Source organism: Adiantum capillus-veneris, chromosome 2, assembly GCF_014529385.1.
Source record: "Adiantum capillus-veneris isolate H3 chromosome 2, ASM1452938v2, whole genome shotgun sequence".
Lineage (NCBI taxonomy): Eukaryota > Viridiplantae > Streptophyta > Polypodiopsida > Polypodiales > Pteridaceae > Adiantum > Adiantum capillus-veneris.
The window spans coordinates 150,821,632-150,849,081 of NC_140932.1; the positions used below are offsets into that span (position 1 = coordinate 150,821,632).

The 27,450-nt window shown below is 43.8% G+C and overlaps 1 protein-coding gene across 1 annotated transcript; it reads left to right on the plus strand.

Moving 5' to 3' along the window:
- Nucleotides 1–27,424, plus strand: LOC147463856 (APO protein 2, chloroplastic-like). The gene is made up of 2 exons (XM_086491647.1): nt 1–628; nt 26,228–27,424. The coding sequence occupies exons 1-2, from the start codon at nt 195–197 to the stop codon at nt 27,219–27,221; spliced, it is 1,428 nt and encodes a 475-aa protein (XP_086347773.1). The 5' UTR covers nt 1–194; the 3' UTR covers nt 27,222–27,424.
- Nucleotides 27,425–27,450: the final 26 nt, after the last annotated feature.

The following is a 27,450-nucleotide window of genomic DNA, read 5'->3' on the forward strand; positions in this document are numbered from 1 at the left end:
CTTTCCCGCACACTCCAAACAGTCGCGTAGCATAGCTGTCGAAGTGTCTGCTCGCCTCGCTCTATCACTTGCAGCCCATACCAAGATGTCTTGCTGCCGCCGCTCTGTGTGAACATGGTGTTGAAAAGCGTCTTTAGTGAAGAACTTCCTCCGCAGTGCTCGTCTGAACGCGGCCTTAGCTTAATCGGGCAACGATGGATTTGCGAGCTCAATGGAGTGCTCTGTCATCAGCTGCCTCGTATGCGAAGCTGCCATGCAGCATCACTACCAAGTTGAGCTGCGCAGCAGCAGGAAGAAGAGGAAAAAGCCAGAGGGGGACCAATTTGAGAAAGGTAACAATGGAGTGGGCAAATGCAGATGGTCGGCCCAAAAGGGTTACCCAAAACATGGACTTGCCCCGTCCTCCGCCTAAGAACAAGAAGAAGCCCTGGATCACTCCACCCAAGCCAGGTGGATTTCTCCGCAAGCTCAAGCGTGGTCCACCCAAGCTTCGTAGTCTCCGTACTCCTGACAATGGCCTCCTTGTCCCCAAGCTTATTCCGATTGCGCATCAAGTCTTTGAGGCACACAAGTCAGTGAACCGCTTGATTCCCAAGCTTATGCAAGTAGTCCCTGTCAAGACTTGCAAGTAAGATCTCTTCATGCTAGCCCCATCTCTCCCCTTTGTCTCTCAAGTCTTGTGCATATTGATACACTGAAGATTGTGGAACATAAGGATTGTGTTATTTTTTATGTGACCACCTCTTTGAGCTTTGATATTCTCAGGATTGTTCTTACTTGTTACTTCTCAGAAAATTGTTCTAATAAGAAGGAAAGATGTTTATTTGTATAGATGTTTCCACTTGGAAAGATATTTTCTCTTTCTTATTTATTATTTAGCTCTATAAAATGCTTTTGCCTAAGCACAGAATAGGCACAAAATGTGGTGTTTGAGTCTCTGGGATGAAAACGCAACCACAAGTCGCCCTGAAAAATGTCAAAAATAGGGAAAATAGGTTTAATGCACTGGAAAGTTCCCTTGATGGATTCTGATGGGAATGTTGATGATCATGCTGTGTGCAACCGGAGGATATGCATCTAATCTAAGTGACTGGTCATGCACGGTCTGCGAACAGACTCACAAAAGTGCCAGATCACTTCCTATTCTAGACTGACTTGACTGACTGAACCCTGGTCATGCTATAGCTTGTCCACGGACACATAGGGTTGGATGTGTCACGTGACACCATGAGACGTGTCTTTTTATTTGGGTCTCTTCGTCTCCTATATAAGGAGCCTATTGTACTCAGTTTCAAGCAGTCATTCAATCAATCAAACACAGAGTCTTCCGAGTCTTGTTTTTGAGTTCAGTTCAAGTTTCTTAAGTTTTAATCATGAGTTTAAGTACTTAATTAAGGATTAGCACCTAGAATCCTTTTAGTGGTATCAGAGCAAATTTTTTTCCGGGATCTGAAGGTTGTGAGCCTCTCACCCTTGCCGCTACACTTTAGCCCCTTCTCGGAGTTACATGGAAGCAAAAGAAAGGTGGTCCTTCCTAATGGAGTATAACTGGCGTATGTAACCCTCCCCGCTCCCGAAACAAACACTTTCAGAAGAAAGATGTTGTGCACCTCTTACCCGAAGATTGTGCTTGCGTGGGTGCTGCTTCTATCCCGATTTATCATGGCAGCGTGCGTTCCGCCCTCGCCTTCTTCACAGCTTTTCACCCTCTTCGACACCCCTTGGTGAAGAAGTGCACCTCTTTATTCGATCGCAGCCCCTCCCCCCCCTTTGCTGATTCGGGTGGTTGTTCGTGAGTTTTTTTCCCCACGTTGGTTGGAATGCTTGTTCACTGATCGTGGGTTTTTTAATCATGCTGGAGGCCCCTTGATTAATTCACTTGATTTCACTCTTTTCCCATTGAGCCTGGCCGCTTATTATAAGTGCACCTCAAAATTTTAACCATTGGACACTTTTATTAAAAATCAACCTCATCCCTGGATTTGAATTGACCAGCGAGCAGCAGCGTGACTAATAAGACTCCAATCTGCAAAAACGTCAGCCAGCGTACAGCTTTTTGAGTCGCAACAAATCTGGAAAACAAAACCCAGCGTGAGTTCAACAGATTTGAAAGTCCCATTACCCCGGATATTGGCAATTACCCACCCTTAGCCCACAACATGTTTTTGCTATCCCTTGGTGCTTGCTTTGCAAACGAGCACAACCCAACAATGGTCCAGCACACTCTCTTCTCCCAGTAGCTATTGATACATAATCGGCGACGGAGACAAGATGGCGACGACAATATATTACCGAAGATCCGATAACAGTTTTCAAAAAGGAGGTGGCAGCAATTTCAACAAGCCTCGCATTGATTAACACTCGCTTGGATCAGTTGCAGATGCAAACCTCTGAACCGACCGAATCGGAGGTTTCGCAGTCAAAATTTTCTCACCCAAAGCATGGTTTTTTCGAGAAAACTAGACACAAAGTACCTTCATGCGAGCAACAAAAATCTCTATCATGAATATTCTTGGAAAAGTTACAGTTCTCAGCAACCAACTTCTTATTCGAATCATCAGCAACAAAAGCAGCAATATGAAGCTTCCAAAGGATCACCAGCGATATCAAGATGGGCTTACTTAGTGGCACAGATATCCGACCCTAGTCGAGTACTCGGTCGTGAACGCCGCGACGCTGGACAAGTTCCCCCTCGCGAGCCATGCCCTATGTCACAAATTGTTGACCTGTCAAAGCCTAAAGAATGGAGCCAACTTGCAGATGCCGGCCGAGGGGCCTAAACCCTAAGAAGAACAAGTAACAGAAGAAGAAGTCCTACCAACTTATGGGGACCCCGTTCGATGGGGCCCCAAGTGACATAAAGTGATTAAAATAAAGTAGGACCCGCACACAAGCAAAAACTGATGACGTGGCAGATTTCCGAAAATTGCGTTGACATAATGACGTGGCAGGCTGTACGGATTTCTACGTTTTGCGCTGGTTGATGACGTGGCAGGTTGTACGGATTTTCATAAATTGCATTGACAGCTTTTTGGCTTTGCTTTTGGACCAGAAGCTTTTGAGTTTAAAAGGCTTTTTATTGAAACTGCTTTTGGGACCTAGGGCCTTTAAATATGAGGTTAGGGCTCATTCTCTGGCATGCTTCCTGGAGAAGGTGTAGAGTCTGGAGTACCGGCTTGTACTGAGTTGATGCAATATAAAGAAATACTGAAAGGGGCGCCAAGGTTTGGGGCCAATACTCTCTGGGGTGGAATTCCGCCACTCCGTGTCGCGTGTCGTCTCTCTCTCTCTCTCTCTCTCTCAGTTCAGTGGTTATTGAAGTGTTAAAAGTCAGTTCAGTTGTTATTGAAGTGCTAGAAGTCCGTTCAATCTGTTCTTTTCTATTGGTATGTGGTGCCGTCTTGTGACAGTGGTATCAGAGCATCAGGCGTGTGCTATTCTGAAAGCATACCGGTCCCACAAAATAGCAGACAGAGCTTTATTCGAGGTATCTTCACCCTCCAACCCGGACTTATTAGCCACTCCCACCCTTACTTCATCGCGCATCAGGCGCGCTCCCGTCTTCATCGCTGTGTCTTACAGGGCATAAGCCATAAAGAACCTAAGACTTGGAATTCATGGATTCAACAGAATATTTGCAGTTTTTGCTCAACGAACTCCACGACATTCTTTCGCGGCATCCTCAGCAGAATCTTCCGATGCTGCAAATTTTTAACAATTTTTGAACTACATGTTATCCCCTCTGATGCCCCAGGTGGTACCTCCTCCTTCAGCACCAGAAAGTACGAGAGCTTCCAACTGGCAACCTTCTCAGCCGTCTGTTCCGATCGGGGGAGTTTCAAGAATATGGTGCAGCCATCTGACCCTGATCCAATACAACCGCCTTTGCCACCGCCATTGCCCCCACCTCCACCACCACCACCGCCACCAAGCTACAATGGTTGGAGCCCATATGGATACCCTTATTATCCATACCCGGGATATGCGCCTAACCAACCCAAAGATTTCAAAGATGGTGGCATGACCAAGTCAAATTTTTCACTTTTTCCAGGGTGAAAGATCGCAAGAAAGCATTGCAGTTTCTACAACAATTCGACAACATCTATGCTTTAGGGAACTATACAGAAGAATCCAAGATTTCTCGAGCAGCGGGATTTTTTAAAGATAATGCTATGCAATGGTGGAGTTCAATCGCGACACAACCACATGCTCCAAGGATTGGCAAGCTTTCAAGATAGTTTTTGCACATAGTTACATGACTTCTATGTTTGAAGTCCGGATTTTGGCAGAGTGGGGCAACTTGAAAATGCTTGCCATTGAAACCATGGACGAATATAACCAAAGGTTTCTCGATGTGTATCTTTCGGTGTCCTTCTTTAGATCTGTTCCCTTGGAGGCCCAATGCGAGCGATACACCATTGGACTACCATCACCATTGCAGGAATATTGTCTATCCAAGCAAGTCTCCACCATGCAAGAACTTATGGACCATGCTGCAGTCGGCTATAAACTGATGAAGGGAAAGCTAGAGTTTACCACAAAGAATCTCCGGCCACTAACCACAACTCTCGCCAACAAAGAACAACTTCTCGAGAGTCTCGTGAAAGTCAACCACAAAGGCCTCGTTTGACACCTCAACAATGAGACACCTTACTACAAGAAGGCCGATGTTTTGGATGCTTTCAAACAGGACATAACTATTTTGGTTGTCCCCAACGCACTGACAGACCCGCGGAGCCGACTCTTGCGTCCACGGTCGACAGAAACCCAAGACCATCTCCAACCAAACGAGCTAAACCGGCTATTGGATTAGTACTTGACATCTATGGCATACGCCTTTAAAGTACAAATGAATTGTGTCGAGCATATGGCAAAGTCAATGGCTTCAAAGCCCTTATTTTCTTTGACTCCGGAGCTACAGAGAACTTCATCCATCCAGGATTCTTAAAGCAAATGCACTTTGATTATGATGCAGAGGGTGGAGAAATTGAAGCTAAGCTAGCCACGGGGCAAACTCAGAAAGTCGTACCGCTCATTGGTGCTCTTCCAGTGACTATTCAAGATTATCATGGAAAAGCTGATTTCCACATCATGAAGTTGGGCAATTGTGACGTTCTATCAGGCATGCCTTGGAATGACAAGAATGATGCGACTCTCCAGGTTCGGAACCGAACCATCACCGTGATGCAGAAGGGCAAGCCAATCGTCCTGAAAGTTCGGTTGTCCGAACAAAACCCTGAATGAACTCTCTAGTTGTTTTATAGTTAGATACTTTTGAACTTTGTTTGAGAAAGTGTTGTTTGAAACTTTGTTTGAAATGGATGGTATTTGTTTTGAACGTGTCTTGGTGCCGATTTGAATTGTTTGACTCTGGTTATAATACTGGTTTCAATAATTGGTGATTTTACTCCCGGCTGGAGTAGTGAGAAATGATGTTTTAGAATGCTTGTTCATACTCATGGCCCGGATCCTTGTGGTTATTTGCGAGGGGAGTATTGAATGATTGGAAACTGCTGTTTTTTACTCATGGCCCGGACCCTTGTGGTTATTTACGGGGGGTGTATTATTATTGTTACTCATGGCCCGGACCTGGATGGTTATGCGGGAGGAGTATTAAGAAGTTTGAGCAGTGGTTACTCTCAGCACCTCCAAACGACGCAGGCTGCGGTGTGAGGGGCGTTTGGTTGTAAAAGGCCTCTATATCTCATCATGGCCCGGACCTTTTTAGGTTATTTGCGGGAGGAGTGATGAGGGAGTCGTTGAACAGCTCATGGCCCGGACCGGGATGGTTATTTTGCGGGGGGAGTGTTCATCGGCGGCTTTATGTTTCTATGTCTTGTAACATGCATATGTAAGCATCGGTGTTGCATTGTGATGTGCCAACCACTGAATATTCCTAATTGGATGAGATTGCCTGTGTATGTAATTTTAGTGCATCAAGACACCCATGGAAGATCAGTACGGTCTGGATGTGATGGCTAATTTTACTACGCCGGAATATCAAGAGTTTCGATCTGGACGAAAGGAGAAGCAAACTCCTTGATCAAAACAGCTAAAAGGAGAAGCTAACTCCTTGATCAAAAGAGTAGAAAGGAGAAGCTAATCCTTAATAAAAAGAGCAAAATGATTGTCCCTCGGAATGTCCCTCCGAATTTTTTTTTGAGCTAACTTGAGTTGTTTTGCAGATATGTTGTAATCACGGATGATTACTCTCTTTCAAGAAGGGGAGATGTCACAAATTGCTGACGTGTCAAAGCCTAAAGAATGGAGCCAACTTGCAGATGCCGACCGAGGGGCCTAAAGCCTAAGAAGAACAAGTAACAGAAGAAGTCCTACCAACTTGTGGGGACCCCGTTCGATGGGGCCCCAAGTGACATAAAGTGATTAAAATAAAGCAGGACCCGCACACAAGCAAAAACTGATGACGTGGCAGATTTTCGAAAATTGCGCTGACATGATGACGTGGCAGGCTGTACGGATTTTTGCGTTTTACGTTGGCTGATGACGTGGCAGGCTATACGGATTTCCGTAAATTGCGCTGACAGCTTTTTGGCTTTGCTTTTGGACCAGAAGCTTTTGAGTTTTAAAGGCTTTTTATTGAAACTGCTTTGGGGCCTAGGGCCTTTAAATATGAGGTTAGGGCTCATTCTCTGGCATGCTTCTTGGAGAAGGTGTAGAGTCTGGAGTACCGGCTTGTACTGAGTTGATGCAATATAAAGAAATACCAAAAGGGGCGCCAAGGTTTAGGGCCAATACTCTCTGGGGTGGAATTCCGCCACTCCGTGTCGCGTGTCGTCTCTCTCTCTCTCTCAGTTCAGTTGTTATTGAAGTGCTAAAAGTCTGTTCAATCTGTTCTTTTCTATTGGCACGTGGTGCTTGTCTTGTGACACCCTACATTTAAGTCTTTCTTATCTGATGGTGGTACAATTACAGATTTATTGATCCTTTCCTTGTGCAAGAGGATCCTTCAAAGGTCTAAGAGGCAACAGCTCCCTCGACCTTCCCCTTCTCAATTGGAAGCCTTAATACCCGCTGAGAAAGCTGAAGATTCAGAAGATTCCAGTTCTTATGTGACAACCAACAAGCACATAACCCCTTCTTTGGCCGTGATCCAGGCAAGAAAATTCGCCTCGTCACCTCCCTTGCAGAATACAGTCTTTGTCTCTAAACAGATACCACATGCTACGGTGAATGATAATTTTTCAAACTTGGAAGACTCCAGTCCTTGCCTTCAGCGGTGCAAAGGATAAAGCAGATACAGACTCTTGCAACATGACTTTAGTCACTGCAAATGAATCTTTGGGTTATTTGTTGGTACTTTCTTTGATGACATCATTGTTTTCTCCAAGAATGAGGCAGAACACAGAGATCATCTGCTTCAAGTCTTTCAGGCATTTCCTACCAGAGATACACTTTTTGGGACAAATTGTGTCAGCACAGCAGGAGTGCAAATGGACCCGGCCAAGATAGAGACTATCCGTGATTGGCCCAATTTGAGGAATGTCCATGAAGTTAGAAGCTTCTTGGGACTGTGTTCGTACTACAGGCGGTTCATACGAAAGTTTGCAGAGGTTGCTTCCCCTTTGCATATCTTGACACAGAAAGGAGTACCTTTCTCGTGGGGACCCACAGAGGTGACTGTCTTTCAGACATTGAAAGAGAAATTGACTATGGAACCTATTTTGACTTTGTCGGACTTGCAGAAGTCATTTGAAGTATATTGTGATGCTTGTGGTCGTAGTCTGGGTGCGGTCTTTGATGCAAGAAGGCTATGTCATAGCTTACGAGAGCCGTTTGTTCTCTAGGCCGGAGATGACAGCACAGATCTATGAGAAAGAGCTTTTGGCGGTTATCCATGCTCTTACTCAGTGGCGGCATTACCTACTCGGAGCTGATTTTACTGTCTTTACAGACCATCAGAGTTTGCGCTACTTCTTGTCATAGAAGCAGCTTTCGGAAAAGCAGATGTGGTGGGCGAACATCTTGTCACAGTTCCACTTCCAGATTGTCCATGTGCAGGGACAGAAGAATGTGGTGGCAGATGCTTTGTCTCGGAAACCGTTGGTTTTGGCTATTTCCGCGATACATCATAGGAGCTTCGAGGATATGGTCGATCGGTATGCCATAGATACAGATTTTGTAGATATTTTTCACACGGATACGAGATGGGGAGACAGTAGCTCGATACTCCCTTCGGGAAGGCTACTTGATGAGAAAGACTATGTTGTGCGTTACACAACCGTTGAGGGAAAAGGTTATTACTGAATGCCACTGTCCACCTTTTACGAGTCACCGCGGCATTGCTATCATCATGAAGGGGGTAGAGAGATACTTTTTTTTTGGCCAAGACTCAAAAAGGACGTGGAAGAGTTGTGCGCAGTATGCCAGAAGGTCAAGTTTGACAAGCATAAGACACAGGGATTGTTACACCCTTTTACCCATACCCACCCGCCCCTGGGAAAGTATTGAAATGGATTTCATTTTTGATCTCCCAATTACACAGAATGATCACGATGATTTTCCGATTACATGGCACGTCTGAGACGACTGTCTCCGACAGAGACCCCAGATTTATGAGTTTGTTTTAGAAGGCAATTTGGGAGAACATTGGCACGCGGTTGCAGTTCTCGTCATCGTTCCACTTGTAGACTGACGGGCAATCTGAGATTGCCAATTCAGTGGTTTTAGATTTATTGAAGTCTTGTATCTCAGATCAGAAGACTCAATGGGAAAAGAACTTACCTTTGATGGAATTTGCCTACAATAACACGATACACTCTTCGACGGGGAAGACGCCATGTGAGATTGTTGAAAGTGCTGCGAAGGTTCCATCCTTCCTGAGCACGAAAGATTAGAAATTTGAAGCGGATGAATATTCGCGAGATTTGGATACGGCTATTGCCAAGGTTCGCGAGACTTTGCAGGAGTCTCAAGAATGACAGAAAAAGGCAGCGGATCGCCATCGTCGCGACTTGAAACTGAAGGAGGATGATTGGGTGCTCTTACTTTTGAGAAGGCACACCTAAGAAAGAAAAAGGGAAAGGAGAGGCTTTTTCCAAAGCTTAGTATGCGATACTACGGACCTTTCCAGATAAGTGAAAAGATAAACGATGTCTCCTTCCGATTGAAACTGCCAGATACTTGGAGGATTCACAATGCATTGCATGTGAGTCTCTTGAAACCTGTTAAGGGTGATGTGCCTGATGATGGGGAGCCTGATGAGCAACCCGAAGTGGAAGAAAACGAGGAGATCCTTGTTTCTGAACAGATTTTGACACATAACGATACGAAGAAAGGTAAAGTCCGAAGGCGGTTCTTGGTTAAGTTCAAGAACTTTCCTGCATTTGATGCGAAGTGGATGGAGGAGGAGGACCTAGCAGATACTCCTCGGATTGTGAACTTTACCTCGATGTTTTGGTTTAGCATAGTCTACTCCAAACGGAACCCAGAAATTCAGCTTGGCCGGAGATCTGGTGCAGTGGAATGCACAAGAGGGGAGTTACTCCACTCCTTTGTCAACAGATGCCTTGATTTTGATACTAAAGTCACTGGTGTCTCTTTGAGCTTCAGGGATACTGAGAGCTGACAGTATTCTGCTGGATAACTTTATGAAATGGAATTCCTGATAATGATACTGATTTGTTCTTGACTTCTTGTGAGTGCAGGAATTGATAGCCGAAATGACCGCAGCATTTTGGTTTGATTGATCTCGAATAGACATGGTTGCAATAGGGGTTAGTCAATCGGACATCGATGAGGTCCCGATTGGACCTAGATGTGATTGCTAGCTACATTGCCGATAAATCATGGTCTAAGATCCGAATGAATGTTGAATGTCATGTGATGTCCTGTGATGTCGTGTGATGTGACTGTCGATTTTGTACATGTGCTAGATGTGTGTTCCTAGTACGTAGGTACTAACATTTAGTGTCTGCTAAGACGGTTTATGGCTTTTGTCGGTTTTGCAGGCGTAATCGCGGTCGATTACAATGCTTTCAAGAGGGGGTATGTTACAAAGTGATGACGTGGCAGACAACAGAAACCCTAAAATTCCTACAAACCCTAATTTTTGCCAAAAACCCTAATTTCCGGAAATCGCGGAGGCTGAAAGAACAAATTTTTTTTTTTAAAAAAAATAAAAATAAAAATGATAAGCGACGCAAATTTTGCTTTTTTTTAATAAAAAAAGAGAAAAGACTCTCTAAGAGAGAGAGAGAATTGATGCTTTTTCTTTTAAAAGCTTTTGGGGCTCTGCTTTTGGGCATCCCTTGTAACCTTTAAATTCGTGGTGAGGGCCTCACTTCTTAGAGCATCTGGACGTAGAGTTTGAGAGTGAAACCCTAGCCACTCTCTTGTACTTTGATCTGATTAATATAAAAAGAAATACCGAAAGGGGCGTCAGTCTTTCGGGCCAATATCTTTAGGCACGGAACTCTGCCGGGCCAGTGCAAATCTATTGTGATCTGTGAATTGTTTTGAAGTGGTTATTTGGTGTTGTCACGGTTGATTCTTGACTTGGAGTGTCCAAGTCTGTTACAGCAAATCCAATCTAAGAGTCACGTCATTGACTTTATTTGTAATCTTGAAAGGGTCGTAAAATCTATGGGAAAGTTTAACAACTTTTCCTTTTTCGACCCGCTTTTTCAATCTAGCTTTCTCAAACTTTAGTAGGACATGTTGTTCTTTTTCAAGATTGAGATTCCTTCTGTGCTTGTCTGCTTTTCTCTTCTATTGCTCGTGAGTACAAAGGATTGCTTGCTTTACTTGTTGATAGGCAGTATCAATATTGCGCACAAATTCATCTGCGGCAAAGATCTTTTCTTTGGTGACCATAAAAGGAAGTAAGAGTGGCTTCCCATAAATAATATCGAAGGGAGCTTTACCAGTTGAGGAATGTATGGTATTATTATACGCAAACTGAACTAACGGTAAGTACTGTTCCCATTTGGATTGTCTTTCCGAAACATAACACTTGAGGAGGTCCAAAACAGTGGCATTAGCGATTGCGCTTTGACCATCTGTTTGAGGATGATAAGCTGATGAAAAATCAAGCTTAGTTCCCAAGTTCTCGAACAATGCTTGCCAAAATAGACTAGTCATGCGAGATCTCTATCACTGACAATAGTCTTTGGCAATCCATGGTGTTTAAAAATCTAGGCTATAAATATTCTAGCCATGTGATCAGCTTTGATCGTCTTCTTAACTGAAAGGAAATGTGCTTGCTTACTGAATCTATTCACGATAGTCCAGATTGCATCATTTTCATTCTTGGATTTAGGAAGATCCGTAATAAAATCCATGGCAATGCTTTCCCAGGGCATGTTAGGCACAGGAAGTGGCTGAAACTTGCCATAAACTTTATGTTTGTCATATTTCACTTTTTGGCAGACTAAACACTCGCGTACATATTTTTCAATGTCCGTCCGGAGTGTTGGCCAAAAGAAATATCTTTCGAGGGCACTAGTGGTAGCAGCAATTCCCCGATGCCCGGCATAAGGAGAAGTATGTGCTTCATCCATCACCTTCTGTCGTAAGGGCTAAACTATGCATATTGCTTGTTGACGATATAGCGTATTATCCCTAATGGAATAAGGTGGCCTTGAGTGACCAACTTGAAGATTTACCCAAATTGTAGCGAAGTCTGGATCTTGAGGATACATCTCATTGAGAGATTCTAGGTCCTCATGATAAATTGTTGTCAGTGCATTGATCTTTGGACGCTTGGAGAGAGCATCTGCAACTGCATTCTTTGTTCCAGAAGTGTGTAAAATCTGAAAATGGAATATTGAAAGAAAGTTGGCCCATCTCATCTGTTTTTCTGATAACTTTCTCTGTGTGAGACAAGGTTGTTTCCGTACATACGTACGGTATGGTTCCGTTCCGTACGTACCCCCCCCCCCCCCCCCCCCCCCAAAAAAAAAAAAAAAAAAAAAAACCTCTGGAAAAAAAAAAATCACCAACAGTGCCTACCTATTCCCCGTGGTCGGATTAGGTGGGCGAGGCCTTTAATAAGTCCACCTATCCTATACTGGTTATTATCACAACAGAGAATCAAAGAGTAGAACAGAGTCTCTGCACAGAGGCCAAGGAAGGATTTGCCACCACCGATAAGGTTCTTTCTCCCTCCCTCCCTCCCTCTCTTTGTGTTTGGAGTCTGCAAGGAGGCACTCTAGAGTCCTGACCTCGCGAAAGATTGTAAGTTTTGTATTCAACTTGGAAGTGTGTGTTAATTGTGTTGCAGAGTTATCTAGCGGTTACTTAACTTGTGGGGTGATTTTAAGTGTTTTTTGAAAGTTGTGGCTATGTTTAAGTATTGTGCAGTGTTTTTAAACTAGATAGGTTGTATATAAATTTGAAATTTTTTGTATTTTTATCTTTCAAAAAATATACTACGAATTTTACGTACCTTATGGCCCAATCCATACGGTACAACGTACAGTACGTACCGAACACTTACCGAATACTACGTACCTTACAACCTTGGTGTGAGAAAGTAGCGAAGACTTTGATGATCTATCTTGATAATAAAATCAGCTCCTAACAGATAATGTTTCCAAATGGAAAGAGAATGAATTACTGCCATTAGCTCTTTCTCATAAATGGAAGTATGCAACTCTGCATCTTTAAGGCGCCAACTTTCATAGGCTATGGCGTGACCCTCTTGGTTCAAAACTGCTCCTACACAATCTCTAGATGCATCGCAGTATACCTCGAAAGGTTTGCGAAGATTAGGGACGGTGAGAACAAGTCCATGACTAAGTAGATACTTAAGCTTGTCTTTGTCCAGGCCTCCAATGAAATGGAATCCGCTTCTTTGTCAAATCATGGAGAGGACCTGCTATAGCGGCAAAGGCTCGAATCAAACGCCGATAATACGAACAAAGGCCGAGAAAACTTCGTACGTCATGTACTATTGTTTGCGTAGGCCATTCTACAACTGCTTGAATCTTATCAGGGTCCATTCTCACCTGGCTGTGAGATACTATATGGCCCAAGTAGTGAATTTCTTTTAAAAAGAACTCACTCTTCTTAGTATTCACAAATAATTTGTGTTTGCGCAATTCTTCAAACACTAATGCTAGATGCTTATAGTGTTCGTCTTCTGTCTCTGAGAAGATTAAGACGTCATCGAAGAAAGCTCCTGTAAATCTTCTATATGAGTGAAAGATTCTATCCATCATTTTGTTGAATGTGGCTGGTGCATTAGTGAGTCCAAAAGGCATCACTAAGAATTCATACAACCTGAATGTTGTTCTAAATGAAGACTTATGCACATCCTGAGGAGCTATGCAGATTTGATGATACTCGCTCTTCAAGTCTATACGACTAAAGACACTTGCTCCTTGTAACTTATCAAGAATGTCATCAATCCGAGGGATTGGAAATTGATTCTTGATTGTGATCTTGTTGAGAGATCTATAGTCTATGCACATGCGGAATGTGATCCTTTTTCTGTACTAGCAAGACAGGTGAACAATATGGAGAAGTACTAGGCCTTATTAAGCCCTTCTCCAAAAGTTCGTTGACCTGTTTGAGGATTTCCTCTTGCTGCATTAGACTAACTCGATAAGGGGGCTGATTTGGAGGAGAACTTCTTGGGATGAAATCAATTGTATGATCCTCAGGCTGAGAAGGTGGGAGTTCATTTGGAAGTTCGTCCGCAAAACAATTTTTAAAACTTTCTAATAACTTAAGTCTTTTTTGCTCTAAAGAGGAAGAAAGTTGTGAAGCAGACACATCTCTCTCTCTCTCTCTCTCTCAAAAATCAAGTACGCTGAAGCACACTTTTTCATTACTTTCTTGATTGCAATGTTATTGGCGAGGGGGATACGCCAATCACTTGCATCCGCAAGTACAAGATATTTCTTTCCTTTATGATCAAAGGATAAAGTTTTCTGAACATAGTCAGGAATGAGATGCATCTTGTAGTGCCAAGGCATTCCCAAGATGACATAGCACCCTTCAAGTGAAGCTAATAAGAAAGACTTGATCTTTGTAGTTGTCGACCTTTAAATTCAACTTTCCTATGATTGGAGTAGAGCTGGAGTTCTGTCCTTTGAAAGCAGTTGTGCTTGAATAGAAACTCCAAAACGGTTGGGCTATAAATTCAGGTCATCAGCTAGCTTTGTAGAGATGAAATTGTATGTACTGCCAGGATCAAACAAAATAAGATCCCGTTGGTTGTTGATACTTCCCCACGCTTTGAGAAGAGCTCTTTCTTTTCCATCCTTGGCTGTATGAATCCCTGTACATCTTGGACTGCATTAGAAGAGTGTGGTTGCGGGTTTTTAGTAGGGCAATCACCCTTCATATGTCCAATTTGTCAACACTTGAAGCATCTTCCTTCGTTGATGTAGGTTCTCAATTCAGCAGGAGAGAGATTTTTCCCTTTCTTGGGCTGATTTGGCTTTGCTTCTGCATCGGAGGCGGTTCTTTTCTTCTTTTGAGAAGAAGAAGTAGAGGCAGGCTGCTCATGGAGAGCCTTCTGCTTGGCATGATAGGCGCTTTGCTCCATCTTCCTGGGAGTATCCTTGTCATGTATTCCATCAGCTATGCGGGCTGATCTCATAAGTATCTGCAAGTTACCTCGAGGGTAAAGCTTCATAGTCTTTTGCAAGGCTTCATGCAATCCTACTTCAAACTTGCGCATCTTCTCCGAATCTTCAATCTTCTTTAATGGAGTGACTTTCAAGAGAACGTCCCAAAACCTATCCACATAACGTGGAACAGTTTCGTTCTCTGACTGTGAGAGTCGATCCCATTCTTTCTTTACCTCTTCCTCATAGTCTGGAGGAAGGAAATGTGCGTAGAACTCCTTCTTGAAAGCAGTTCAATCTTGGGGCTTGCGTTTTTCTAGGATCAGGGTTAACCACCAACTGCTGGCGGTGCCTTTCAGGTACACACTGACATGGCGAAGCTTGGATCTTTCTTTAAAGTTCCCTTCTGGAAATGCAACTTCAAATTGGTGGATGAAAGCCAAAGCTTTCATTATCACGCCGTCCATTGTAGGTGTCGAATTTTACATCTTTGTCACCTGATATGAACGTTTTTTGCTTGTGGTGCTTCCTGTTATGATGCTCCTTCTTTCTATGCTTAGACTCCTTGTGGATAGGAGTCCTTTCCCTTGAATGCACTTCCTGTTGCGACGGATCGTCAAGAAACATGTCTTCAGGAGCGATTATGTCATCCAGATTCTTCATTGAGGAGAATCAGGAGGATCCTGCTCTTGAACCTTTGGATCAAACCGCACATGACGTTCTGGAGGTTTCCTCTGCCTCTCGTGCATGCGGGAGGTTCCAATTAAAGGATCTTTCTTTGGTTCTTGCGTCTTTGGGTTCTGCGGGATTTCTTCCGACCCCATTGGCACTTTCTCCTTCCCTTTCTTAAGAGTATGGAGAATCTTTTGGACTTCTGGATGGGAAAGAGCTTTTTGCAACTCTGCCACCCGCTGTTGAAGGAGAGAGAACTCTTATCTCGCGTCCTCCCATTTCTGCAGTCTGCCAAGAGTCGTTAATCCCTTAAGAAAGAGAGAGATGACCTTGCTCTGATACCACTGTCACAAAAATGCGGAAGCGTAAACCGACTTTTAATTGTATTTCAAATACTCAAGAGAAGTCGAGAGAGAGAGAGAGGAAAAGCGTGACACTTCATCGGGGACCAGAAGAGGGGCTGGTCCCCCCCCATAAAGAGATTATCTTTATTACTAAGGGAGAATCTTTACAAGCACAGGAACAAGGCAATAGCCCGTCCTCTATTCTTTCTTTTTTGCTTCTGACTGAGAGAGTGCGAAAGCTACCCTCTGAATACTGAGAGGATTTTCCCTCTGCTATGAGATTTTGGGAAGCTCTCGGAAACGAGAGTCTAACTTCCACAAAACTCAATGGAAGCTCTCGAAAATGAGAGTCTACCTTCCGCTAACCGTGTCCCTTTATGCATAATCATTCCTGCAACAAAAACAAGGGAGAAACACGCAAAAATGCACGCACACATGCTTGCTGTAATTTTCTGCACATAACCTGAAAATGTGACCTGAGGACCTTCCAAAGCCGAAATAGAGACCTTTTTCGCGATGGAATCACACCAAACTTTGTGGACGCGTAGTGTAGGTAGAGAAGAACTAGATTCTATGTGTATTTTGCTGAACTAGATTCTATGTGTGTTTTCAACCCCTATTCACCCTAAAAGAGATGAATAGGGGCTGAAAACAGAGAATTTACAGCAACCACACTCTAGGAAGAGAGTTCCTTCTGCAACTTCTCGTGATGAAACTTCACCAAAAGCTGGCTATGGCTATGAGAACCCTTGTTCTAGACAATGGGAGCACGAGGCCACCACATATGTCGCAAGGGGCTGCTCTCAAGCTTCCATGGAGGGCTCCAATGCGTAGAGTATACTCACAATAGGGGGGGTAGGAGCACTGCCAACACTGAGAAGTGGGGGAGGGGGTGCTGTTATCAAGCCAGCAGGAAGAGGGGGACGCTAGGAAGAGAGAGAGGGTGAGTGAGAGTGAGAGGGTTAGTTTGCATTGGTAAGTGTGGCATGTGCCACTTAATAACTTAAAAACCCTTCAACCTTTACTTTTAAAAGTTCACAATCTATTAATGAAATGTGAAAATTGAACCACAACTGCACACATAGATGCAACCAATGAGAATGTTAGCTGTTGCCCAGCGCAATGCCGTACCGGCACTGCTCTGGCAATACCTATTCGCACTTGTCCGGCCATTTGGTCTAGCATAAACAATTAAAAATACTTTAACTGACTTATCTTAAGGCCGTAAAAATAATGCAGACCTTAGGGTTACTGTTGTTCTAAGGCCTGTGCTTGCACTAGCGCGCGTAATTTTCTGAGCCTGAAATCTGAGGCTACTATCTACTCCTTCATTGAAGATCCGATTTCCCAATCACTAGGGCTTCAGGGTATTTTCTGCTAGGGTCTCCTTGAGGTGCTCTTGCCCAAACTTGGGCGCACCTGAAGCCCCAGAACTGCTAGATCTATTATGATGTGCACACAACTAATTAGATAATTATTTTCTTGTAAATAAATTAATTATTTACAAAGTCTGACATAGTTATAGATACGCAAAGTGCCATGCGAAGGAGGACCCCTGCGCTTGGATGGTCACACCCCTTCGCCCAAGAGACGTGCCTCTTTGCCAAAAGCCACACTCCTTCCACGACTGGTCACACTCCCTTGCTCTATGTGTGTGACTCTTCTTCCAATGGTTGCAGCTCTTCACCCAAAGAATGTGTCTTTACATCTAAAGTCGCGTCTCTTCACCATGAGACGTGTCTTTTCATTTGTGTCTCTTCGTCTCCTATATAAGGAGCCTATTGTACTCAGTTTCAAGCAGTCATTCAATCAATCAAACACAGAGTCTTCTGAGTCTTGTTTTTGAGTTCAGTTCAAGTTTCTTAAGTCTTAATCATGAGTTTAAGTACTTAATTAAGGATTAGCACATAGAATCCTTACACAGACTATTCCTTATGACAATCTGGGGGCACTGGAAAAGCCGAAAGCTTACAAAGAAGGTGGTGCAGCCGTAAAGTTTACCACTTTCAGCGGCTTCGAGGATAAGGCAAAGGCTCTCACTTTCCTCTAGTAGTTTGATACAGCTTATGCAGGAGGGAATTTTACAGAGGCCTCTAAGGTCAGGAAAGCGCCCACTTTCTTGAAGGACAATGCGCTTACATGGTGGACGACATTGTTAATGCAAGGACAGGCACCCGCCACTTGGGTCTACTTCAAGAAAATGTTTGCATCTGCTTGGCTGTCAAATGAATTTGAAGCCGACGTCATGACAGATTGGCACCAGCTTACTTTGGCTACATGCAAGAGCTTGCTGGAGTACAATCGGAGGCGTTACTCTCAGTAACCTCCTATAGATTTGTGCCATTGATAGAGCAGATAGAGAAGTATTGTTGTGGGCTGCCTAAAGGGCTTTGGGACTATTGTACCAAGAATAGAGTGGCTACCCTCACCTAGCTCATGGAAGTTGCTAACACTGGTCTTGCCTTGTTGAAAGGAGAGGACAGTGGGTTTCCGAGCAACGAGAAAGGAGGGCAGCAAAAGAAAAATTCAGTGAAGAAGCCCTTTGTGAAAACGGCTCCTGAAGCGTCACAGGGGTCAGAAAAGGCCACCAAAGACAAGGATTCAGTCGGGACTTCTGGAGCGTAGGCAAAGAAACAGAAAAGGAAGCCTTTTGTGCGCAAGTTGCTCGATGAAAAGAAGGTCTTAATGGCTGAAAATAAATGCTTTATATACGAGTAGCTTGGTCACCTTGCTACCATTTGTCCACAAAGGAAAAGACCAACTGACTCAGATGATAAAGAAGATCAGAAAGGCAAGAAGCCTAAACCCACGGCAGGTTTGGTGCCAGATATGGTGGGTGATAGGCCGAGTACAAATGCCAGTGAGTTATGCAGAGCATGGGGTAAAGTTAGAGATCAGACGACACTCATCTTTTTTGATCCAGGTGCCAAAGCAAACTTTATCTCACTAGAGTTAACTATGAAGCTAGGCATCAAAGCTGAAGGGATGGGGTACACAGTAAAGGCAGGGTTGGCATGTCCTGGCCACTCAGAGTGTGTTACTTCCATTATTGGAAAGCTGCGTTTGCATATTGAGTCATATGTAGACACAAAAGAATTTTATATTATGCCATTGGAAGGGTGCGATAAGCTACTTGGAATTCCGTGTATGATCAGAGTACATGGTGTGCTGGATGCCTTCGGCAAGACGACCACCCTTCAACATAGGGGCAAAACTCATGTTTTGGATGTAAAGCTCAAATGGGAGTCTGTCCTTATTGTATCTGCTTCTGCTATCACTTCTGTAATAAAGAATCATCTTTCTGTGTACTTGATTTTTGCACGTGATGTCTCAGATATTGTCAGTTAAAATTTATCTGTGTTAGATAAAGAAAGGTCAGCATTTTTGCAAGAGTTCAATGACTGTTTTTCTTATTCATTATTGTCGCTATTACTGCCAGAGAGACCTGAGGACCATCGGATAGATTTGGTGCCAGGGTCCCTATAGGGTTAGTGTGGTGCAACAGAAAGAGATTATGGGCCAGGTTGAGGAGTTATTAGAGAAGGGGCTGATTCAGTCTAGTTCTTCACCCTTTTGCTCCCCAGTGCTCCTAGTGCAAAAAAAGAATGGCTCATGGCGCACATGTATTGATTACCATGCGTTGAACCATCAAGAATAGGTTTCCTATTCCTAGGATTGATGATATTCTTGATCGTTTAGAGGGTGCTGCAATTTTCAGCAGGATAGACCTTAAGAGTGGGTACCATCAGATTCGTATAAGGCCAGAGGATGTGCACAAGATTGCGTTTAGAACGACATTTGGTCTTTTTGAGTTTCTAGTGATGCCGTTTGGGCTAACAAATGCTCCTGCCACGTTCAACAGAATGATGGACCGGATTTTCCGCTCGCATCAACAGTTTGTTGGGACGTTCGTCGATGACATGATAGTCTATTCGAAGAATGAAGAGGAGCATAGGCGTCACTTGACCATTGTGTTCGAAGAGCTGCGCAGTCACAGGCTACTTGTCAATCCTAAGAAAAGTGAATTCTTCTTAGAAGAGATCCACTTTCTTGGTCACATAGTCTCAAAGGATGGTGTCATGACTCAGAATGGATCCCTCAAAGGTTGAAGCTATTAAGACATGGCCAGACTTGAAGACTGTGCACGATGTCAGAAGCTTCTTGGGATTGTGTTCCTACTTTAGAAGGTTTATCAGGAATTTTGCAGAGATAGCATCACCTCTTCACGCTTTGCAAAAGAAAGAGGTCACTTTCAGATGGACCCAAAAAGAGATTTCAGCTTTTAGTCTCTTAAAGGAAAAGTTGACTTCAGATCCAGTAATTGTTTTGCCAGATCTTAGGAAGTCATTTGTGGTCCAGTGTGACGCATGTGGCAGTAGCATCGGAGCAGTGCAAATGCAAGATGGACGGGTAGTAGCTTATGAAAGCTGAATTTTGAAGGGCCAGAGAAGACTATGCAACTCTATGAGAAAGAGCTCTTGGCCGTGATTCATGCGCTTTCTAGTTGGAAGCACTACCTTTTGGGTGCTGATTTTGTTGTCCAGATAGACCACCAGACCTTGCGATATTTCTTGACACAGTCAAAGTTATCCGAAAAGCATATGCGATGGGCAAACATTCTTTCTCTGTTCCACTTCCAGATTATGCATGTGGAAGGCAAGAGGAATGTTGTGGCATGCTACTGATGAAGACTTTGCAAGGATCTTTGAACAGTTGCAAGAGGGGCAATATCATGAGCACTACCTCCTCAGAGATGGTTTTATGATGATGCATGGCAGACTTTGTGTCACTAGGCCATTGCGACATAAGGTCACGGAAGAGAGTCATGTCCCACCGTATGCAAGGCATCGTGGTATTGATGCGAGAGAGAAAGTGGTAGAGACATTCTTTTATTGGCCTACCTTGAGGAGAGATGTGGATGCCTTTGTGCGAGCATACTTGATTTGCCAAAAGGTCAAGTTTGACAGGCAAAAGGCACAAGGGTTGTTACAACCACTGTCGATTCCGGATAAGCCATGGGAAAGCATTGCTATGCACTTTATCTTTGATCTTCCAAGAACGCCGACAGGGAATGATGGTATATGGACCATTATCTGTAGGTTCAGCAAGCAGGCCCATTTTATCCCTATTAGGAAGAAGATAAAATCTGATCAGATGGCACGCTTGTTCATGTACAATGTGTTTAAGTACCATGGTATGCCACAATCGATTATCAGTGATCGTGATCCTCACATGACTAGTTTGTTCTGGAGAGGATTGTTTTGAGAACATGGGCACTACGCTCAAGTTCTCGTCTTCGTTTCATCCACAAACTGATGGACAGTCATAAGAGGCTAATTCTACTGTCTTAGATCTGTTGAAATGCTATGTGTCAAATAATAAGGGCAAGTGGGAACAGTATTTGCCTATGCTTGAGTATGTGTACAATAATACGGTGCATTCGTCCACTGGCAAGGCACCTTTTGAGATTGTTGAAGGCGGCAAAAAAGTTCCTCCCATTTTACATACAAAGGACAAGATCTTTGAGGCAGATCGATATGTTGAGAACATGGATGAAATGTATAAGAAAATCAATGTCACGTGCACATCTAACCCTATGTGTACGTGGACAAGCTACTTCATGGCAAGGGTTCAGTTCAGTTCAGTTAGCCTAGATTAGGAAGTGTTCTGGCAAGCCTAGATTAGGAAGTGTTCTGGCACTTATGTGAGTCTGTTTGCAGACCGTGCATGTTCAGACACTTGGTTCAGTTAGCCTAGATTAGGAAGTGTTTTGGCACTTTTGTGAGTCTGTTCGCAGACCGTGCATGTCCAGACACTTAGAGTAGATGCATATCCTCTGGTTGCACACAACATGATCATCAGATTTCCATCCGAACCCATTGGGAGCATTTTTACAGTGCATAGACCTATTTTCCCCTATTTTAGCCATTTTTCACTTATTATTTTTAAGTGACTTTTGTTGGGAACTAGGTAGGGCAATTTTGATAAGCAAGTACATAAGAAACCTAGCGCTAGCACTTTCTCGCAAAAGAGGCAGCAGGGACCTGACATCCAACAGTGCACCTTCTCAAGCAAGACCCCAGACTCCGCGTTTTCAGCCATCAACAAGAAGAGCCAGCGTTTTTCCTTCCATTGCTTATCAGCCCTAGCGTTTTGTACTTGCAGGCAAACATGGTGACAATAGGACTCATCAGATAAGTAGTGTTTTTGCAGCAGGACACACATCAGCCCTAGCGTTTTTGAGTTTGCAGAGCACCCTAGCGTTTTTGCAGATTCGTCGCGACAGGACCACAGAAGCATCAGCGTTTTCAGTTTTCAGCATAGACACACCGCAGAATAGTCCCGAACCTCGCAGATCTCACCTTCCCGCAGCAGATCCTCGCCGCACGGTCAGATCCACCGAAGTTTACAGTTTCAGCCGGAAAACGCAGATTTCAGCATCTGCATTTCTAGCGCGTCGTCATTGCATCGTCGTCGTCACCGACATAGACTCAGAATTCAGCAGATAAAGATTTGCAGATTTCAGCCCTTAGCGTTTTCAAATTTCAGCCCGTCTCGTCGTTGTCCTCATCGTCGGCAAGTCCAAAGCATTGTAGAGATTTGTGCAACCAATAGTAGACCGCTCTCGCCATAGGGAGTGGGGCCTTCTGGTGTCGTATTCTTCTCTCTCTATCTCTTAGTCTCAGTACTTTCATTCACAGTGTTTATCCACTTTGTTTGTGATTATTTGCACTCTCTCACTAAAGGAACGGAAGGCTCTCCCTTCCGTAAGTAAAAGGAAGCTTGAGCACAATTCAGAGCACTCATCTTGAGCAAAGTTCAACACTCACTTCCGCTGCACCTTACAATTAAAGTTGCCTTGGAGAAGACTCAGGCAAAGTAGAAATAGGCTGCTGATCGTCACTGTCGTGAATTGCTGTTATCACCTGGGGATTGGGTTCTGTTAAGGTTCGAAAAGGCAAGGTTCAAGAAGATGAAGGGTGAGGAACGACTGTTTCCTAAGCTCATCATGCGTTACTATGGGCCTTTTCAATTGCTTGACAAGATCAGCGATGTGGCTTACAGGCTGAAATTGCCTGATGCGAGGAAGATTCATAATGCGTTTCACGTGAGTCTTCTAAGACCCTTCGTGGGTGATGTGCCAGAAGATATGCCAGATGAGGATCAACGAGAAGTTGAGGAACTTGATGAGATCTTGGTACCTGAGCAAGTTTTGGCACATAAGGACAAAAAAGTTAAAGGACAAGTTGCACGACGCTACTTGGTGAAGTTCAAGAACTATCCGCCTATGGATGCAAAGTGGATGGAAGAGCATGAACTGTCAGAGTCACCAAATGTATTGCAGCTTTACCTTGAAGCCTTTGGGTTATAGCCTACCTATGCCCCAACCCAATGTGTGCAAAGGAGGGGTAGTGATAGAGCTAGCACATCAAATGTACATATGAATTCAGTGTAATAGATGGAAATGACAAAAGTATGAAGGTCTCATTAAGTCATTTGTATCTATGTGTTACGACCTTTCTTTCGGATACATGCGATGATAAAAGAGTGCTAACAACACAAGATCATCGGTGGCGTGTATTTACGGTATGCAATTGAGGACGTTTGCGATTTCAAGAGGGGGGTATGTCACGAGGACGTGGCAATTGCTAACCTTAGTTGTTGGTTTCTTTCCAATGATTTTTGTTTTATTTTTGAGACCCTCTTTTTGAAGTTACAAATGACATTGTATGACCAATGTGAACGGTAGTTTCACCCTCAGACGGGAAGTTGGTCGGCATTGGAATTCGTATAGTAAGAGGATGTCTTAGGCTCAGTTCAAGATCATGTAGGTCCCCCTGTCGCACTTAGCAAGTTGGTGGATACTAGGAAGTGAACTCAATAGAGACATAAAGTTAAGGTGGGATCACCAAAAGAAAATACCAGATAGTTGGGCCACATTGCATTTTTGGATGCGGTCCCAATGAGGATAGATGGTTAGAAGACCAGTGGGAGCCCAACGGAAGCATCTCCTAAAAATTAGGGAACTTTGCCGTGAAGTCAACTGGGCAACCAATCGGGAGATTTTAAGGAGCAGGAACAGGAGTAGCTAATTGCTACTCCAAAGCAGGAACCGGTGAGGGTCATAACCTCACCTAACAGGTGCGTTTTCAGCGCTGTGTACGCGCTGTTTTTGGACTGTTTTGCAGCCACAATGATGCCAGAAGCATTGGGAACTGTGTCCCACTGTGAGACGACAGTTCGGGGGACTGTTTAGGGCTGAAAACAGATGAAAAACCACTAAATACAGCGTGTTGAATTACTGTTTTTGGGAAGGAATCAGAGGGTTTATACCAGTAGAAGCGAGTTCCCGCAGGGGAATTGGTTTCGGGCAAGTTTTGGGGTTGTTATGTTGCCGAAATTTTGCCAGAACAGGTGGTATCTAGCGGGATACAGTTAAAGGATTCCTAGGACTCTTCTTTGTAATTACCCTCCTAAAGAATAAAGAAATACCGAAAGGGGCGCCAATTTTGGGGCCTACAGGTTGTCGGCGTACGCTCGGAGCATTCTAGCTTCCGAGCCGTGTGTGTGCTTAAGTGTTAATTCCCGTTGCAAGTTACCTTTTTAAAGTGCTCCCCGGTCCTTTCTCTAGGGTCATCAGTTATGAGGATCAGAGATGTCTTGGGCTATATCTACTTGAGTTACACAGATATAGAGACACTTTACTGGGGAGAGATAGAGAGAGAGACAATCCTAGAGACAGATTCCAGATTTCTTTTCACTAGATATGGGACAGCCAAAGGACCAGCCATCATTGCAGAGCTCGGCCCCCATACTCATTCGACCACTACCGGCACTCTCATCGACCGAGCACTGGAGCTATGGAGATCGAGACGGCCACGATTGAGGAGAGGGGCTACACAGTATCGACGGAGACTACATTCGAGCCATATTCTCTCGGCATCGTGTGTGTGTCTAAGTAAACAATTTCGGGTGAAAGCCAAAGCCTACTGCCCTACGGGCCGGTTTCAATTACGACCAAAGGTTTTGATGGAAAGTCATGCTCCACCTTGTGTTGGTCATCGTGGAATTGATGCGACAGTGAAAGGGTTGATGCATTCTTCTATTGGCCAGCTTTGCGTCAAGATGTTGACACATTTGTAAGGTCATGCTTAGTTTGCCAAAAAGTCAAATTTGACAGGCAAAAGCAATCGGGATTGTTGCAACCATTGCCGATCCCTGATAGGCCATGGGAAAGTATAGAGATGGACTTTATCTTTGATCTTCCAAGAACACAAACATGCAATGATGGGATTTGCACTATTATTTGTAGGTTCAGTAAGCAGGCCCATTTCATTCCTGCTAGGAAGAAGATAAAGCTAGAACACATGGTCAAGATATTCATGAGCAATATCTTTAAGTATCACGGGATGCCTCAGTCAATTGTGTTATTCACGTATGACGAGTCTTTTCTGGAAGGCATTGTTTGAGAACATGGGCATTACGCTAAAGTTCTCTTCTTTGCAGGCAGGTGGTTAGGGTCTGGGCAAGCAGAATCCACAGGCTCGTCTCAGCTCGCATGCTACAAGGGCTCTCTCTCTCTCTCTCTCTCTCTCTCTCTCTCTCTCTCTCTCTCTCTCTCTCTCTCTCAATCTCTCAATCTCTCTCTCTCTCTCATGTTTTCTCTTGGATTTTCTCTATGAGATCTATTAACTTTATGCTCAGATTTATCGTAATCTACAGCAGATCCATCTCTCTATCAGATCTGCCTAGCTGATAGATCTCGCTCTCCATCTCTACAGCTGTCTACACTTCATTTGGGGAAAGAGCCATCATACGCAAAGGAACATGAGGATCGTGATTGCTAGATCTTGTGTATTCTCTTTCCATTGTGCCCGGCATCTAGATCTAGCCTGTATCATCGCCAAGAGGTGCCTTGCAACAGGATTTACTAGGAGCATCTGATAGGAACAATACTAGTTTCAGAGGGATGCAGCCAATGACAGGTCGTTTTGTTAAAAATATTTTCAGTTTATGAGAATCCTGAATTCAGATGAGAATATGTACCTATAGCAATGGTCGTAAGGGTGTGATAGTGCACCTATGATGAGGGTGAACAATAATCTAAGCACATCATTGTTTCAAGTGGCTGCATTTTCCTTCTAAATGTATATCTTAAATGCATTTGGAACTGATTAAGTTTTTATTATCCACTGAAGGGTTTTTTTTTTCTTTTTCCATGTTACTTTTTTGATGTGTAATGTAATGAAAGAAACAAGCTGTTTGTTTATTATCAATGCATCCGAAAGATTGGGAATCCTTGTTCGTTTGGCATGTTTAATATCAATGATCACTGCATCCTAAAGGTTGGGAGTCCTTGTTTTTTTTAAGGTGCATGTTAGAATATTGAAGGCAACATTTTCATTTGCCTTGACATTTTACCTTAAGGTTTTGCACGCCTAGTATAAACATCATAGAGGTGACAATGGACAAGGCTTTGTTTGAAGGGATGCTTTTTGTCTATGTATTCTTTCAACTTCTATCTGGAACATTTGTTTTGGTAGATGTTAAGGGTTATTAGTGAATGATGGAGGTGAGCTTTGTGTGTTCCGTGCATTTTCTCACTCATTGTGGCCTCCTTTCCAAAAAATCTCTAGTTATTTCCTGCTGATTTTGGAAACCATCTCTGGGCAGGTATTGTACTGACACGCATGTTGGGCCAGTAGGTCATGAGATCGCTACATGTACTGGCCCAGATGCCAGCCGAAGGCGTGCACGACATGATTGGGGCAGGGGAAGACCCAGTGATGTGTTTTCTAGTCTGGATGCTTACCATCTTTATGACAGGTTGAAGACAATCTACCACGTGGAAAGAAAGGGCATACCACGGCTACCTGCACTTGTGGAGCTCTGCATTCAGGCAGGTGTGGAACTACCCGAGTATCCTGTACTGCGAAGGACACGACCTGTGAAGGCTATTGGTAAAAGAATTGTAGAAGAAACACAGGCATCTCTGTTTGATTTTGATGGTGAGGTGGATCCTTACAATTTAGAAATTAGCTCTGCTTTAAACAATGAAGATGATAACAAGATTAGCAAGCTTGATTTGTCAGAGGATGAGCTCTCTGAAGTAGAGGATGAGGTTTCTGAGGATGAGGATGAGGATGAGGATAATCAGGAAGAACTTCTGAGCTCTGAAAGACGAGATGAACCTGATGCTGTGAGAAGGATACTTGAAGCAAACATTGACATGACTACTTTGAATCCTGAAGAGGTGGCTCATGTAGCTCAAATAACTTTGAATACATGGGAGACCATGAGGAAAGGGGTAAAGATGCTCATGGTGCGCTATCCTGTGAGGGTTTGTGGGTACTGCCCAGAAGTGCATATAGGGCCTCGAGGTCACAAGGTCAAGCTCTGTGGTGCGTTCAAGCATCAATGGCGAGCCGGGCAACATGGCTGGCAAAAGGCTACATTGGAGGATTTAATCCCACCGAAATACGTCTGGCATGTTAAGAACATGGAGGCCCCACATCTACGCAACCAATTAAAAAGGTATTACGGACAAGCTCCTGCAGTTGTAGAGCTTTGTGTCCAAGCAGGAGCAGCAATCCCCGACGAGTTCAAGCCAATGATGCGCCTTGATGTTGTTGTTCCAGAGGTTGATGAGATTTATCAGGCTGTCTAAGCTTCTAACAGAGCAGGGTAAACATTGGAGGAATTCTACTGTACATTTTGCTCTCAATTGAACGTGTATTATGACTTTCTCTGCCGCAAATTGCTGCCATTTACAGCGTCATGCGTCAGCCGTTATAGACGCTTTACTCCAAAGATGCTGCAGTAGTACTCAGTAGAGCAACTTATGTCTCCAAGGGTTTGTGTTTCTTGCTTTGCTTGTCATTGTTTGGTATGCTCAT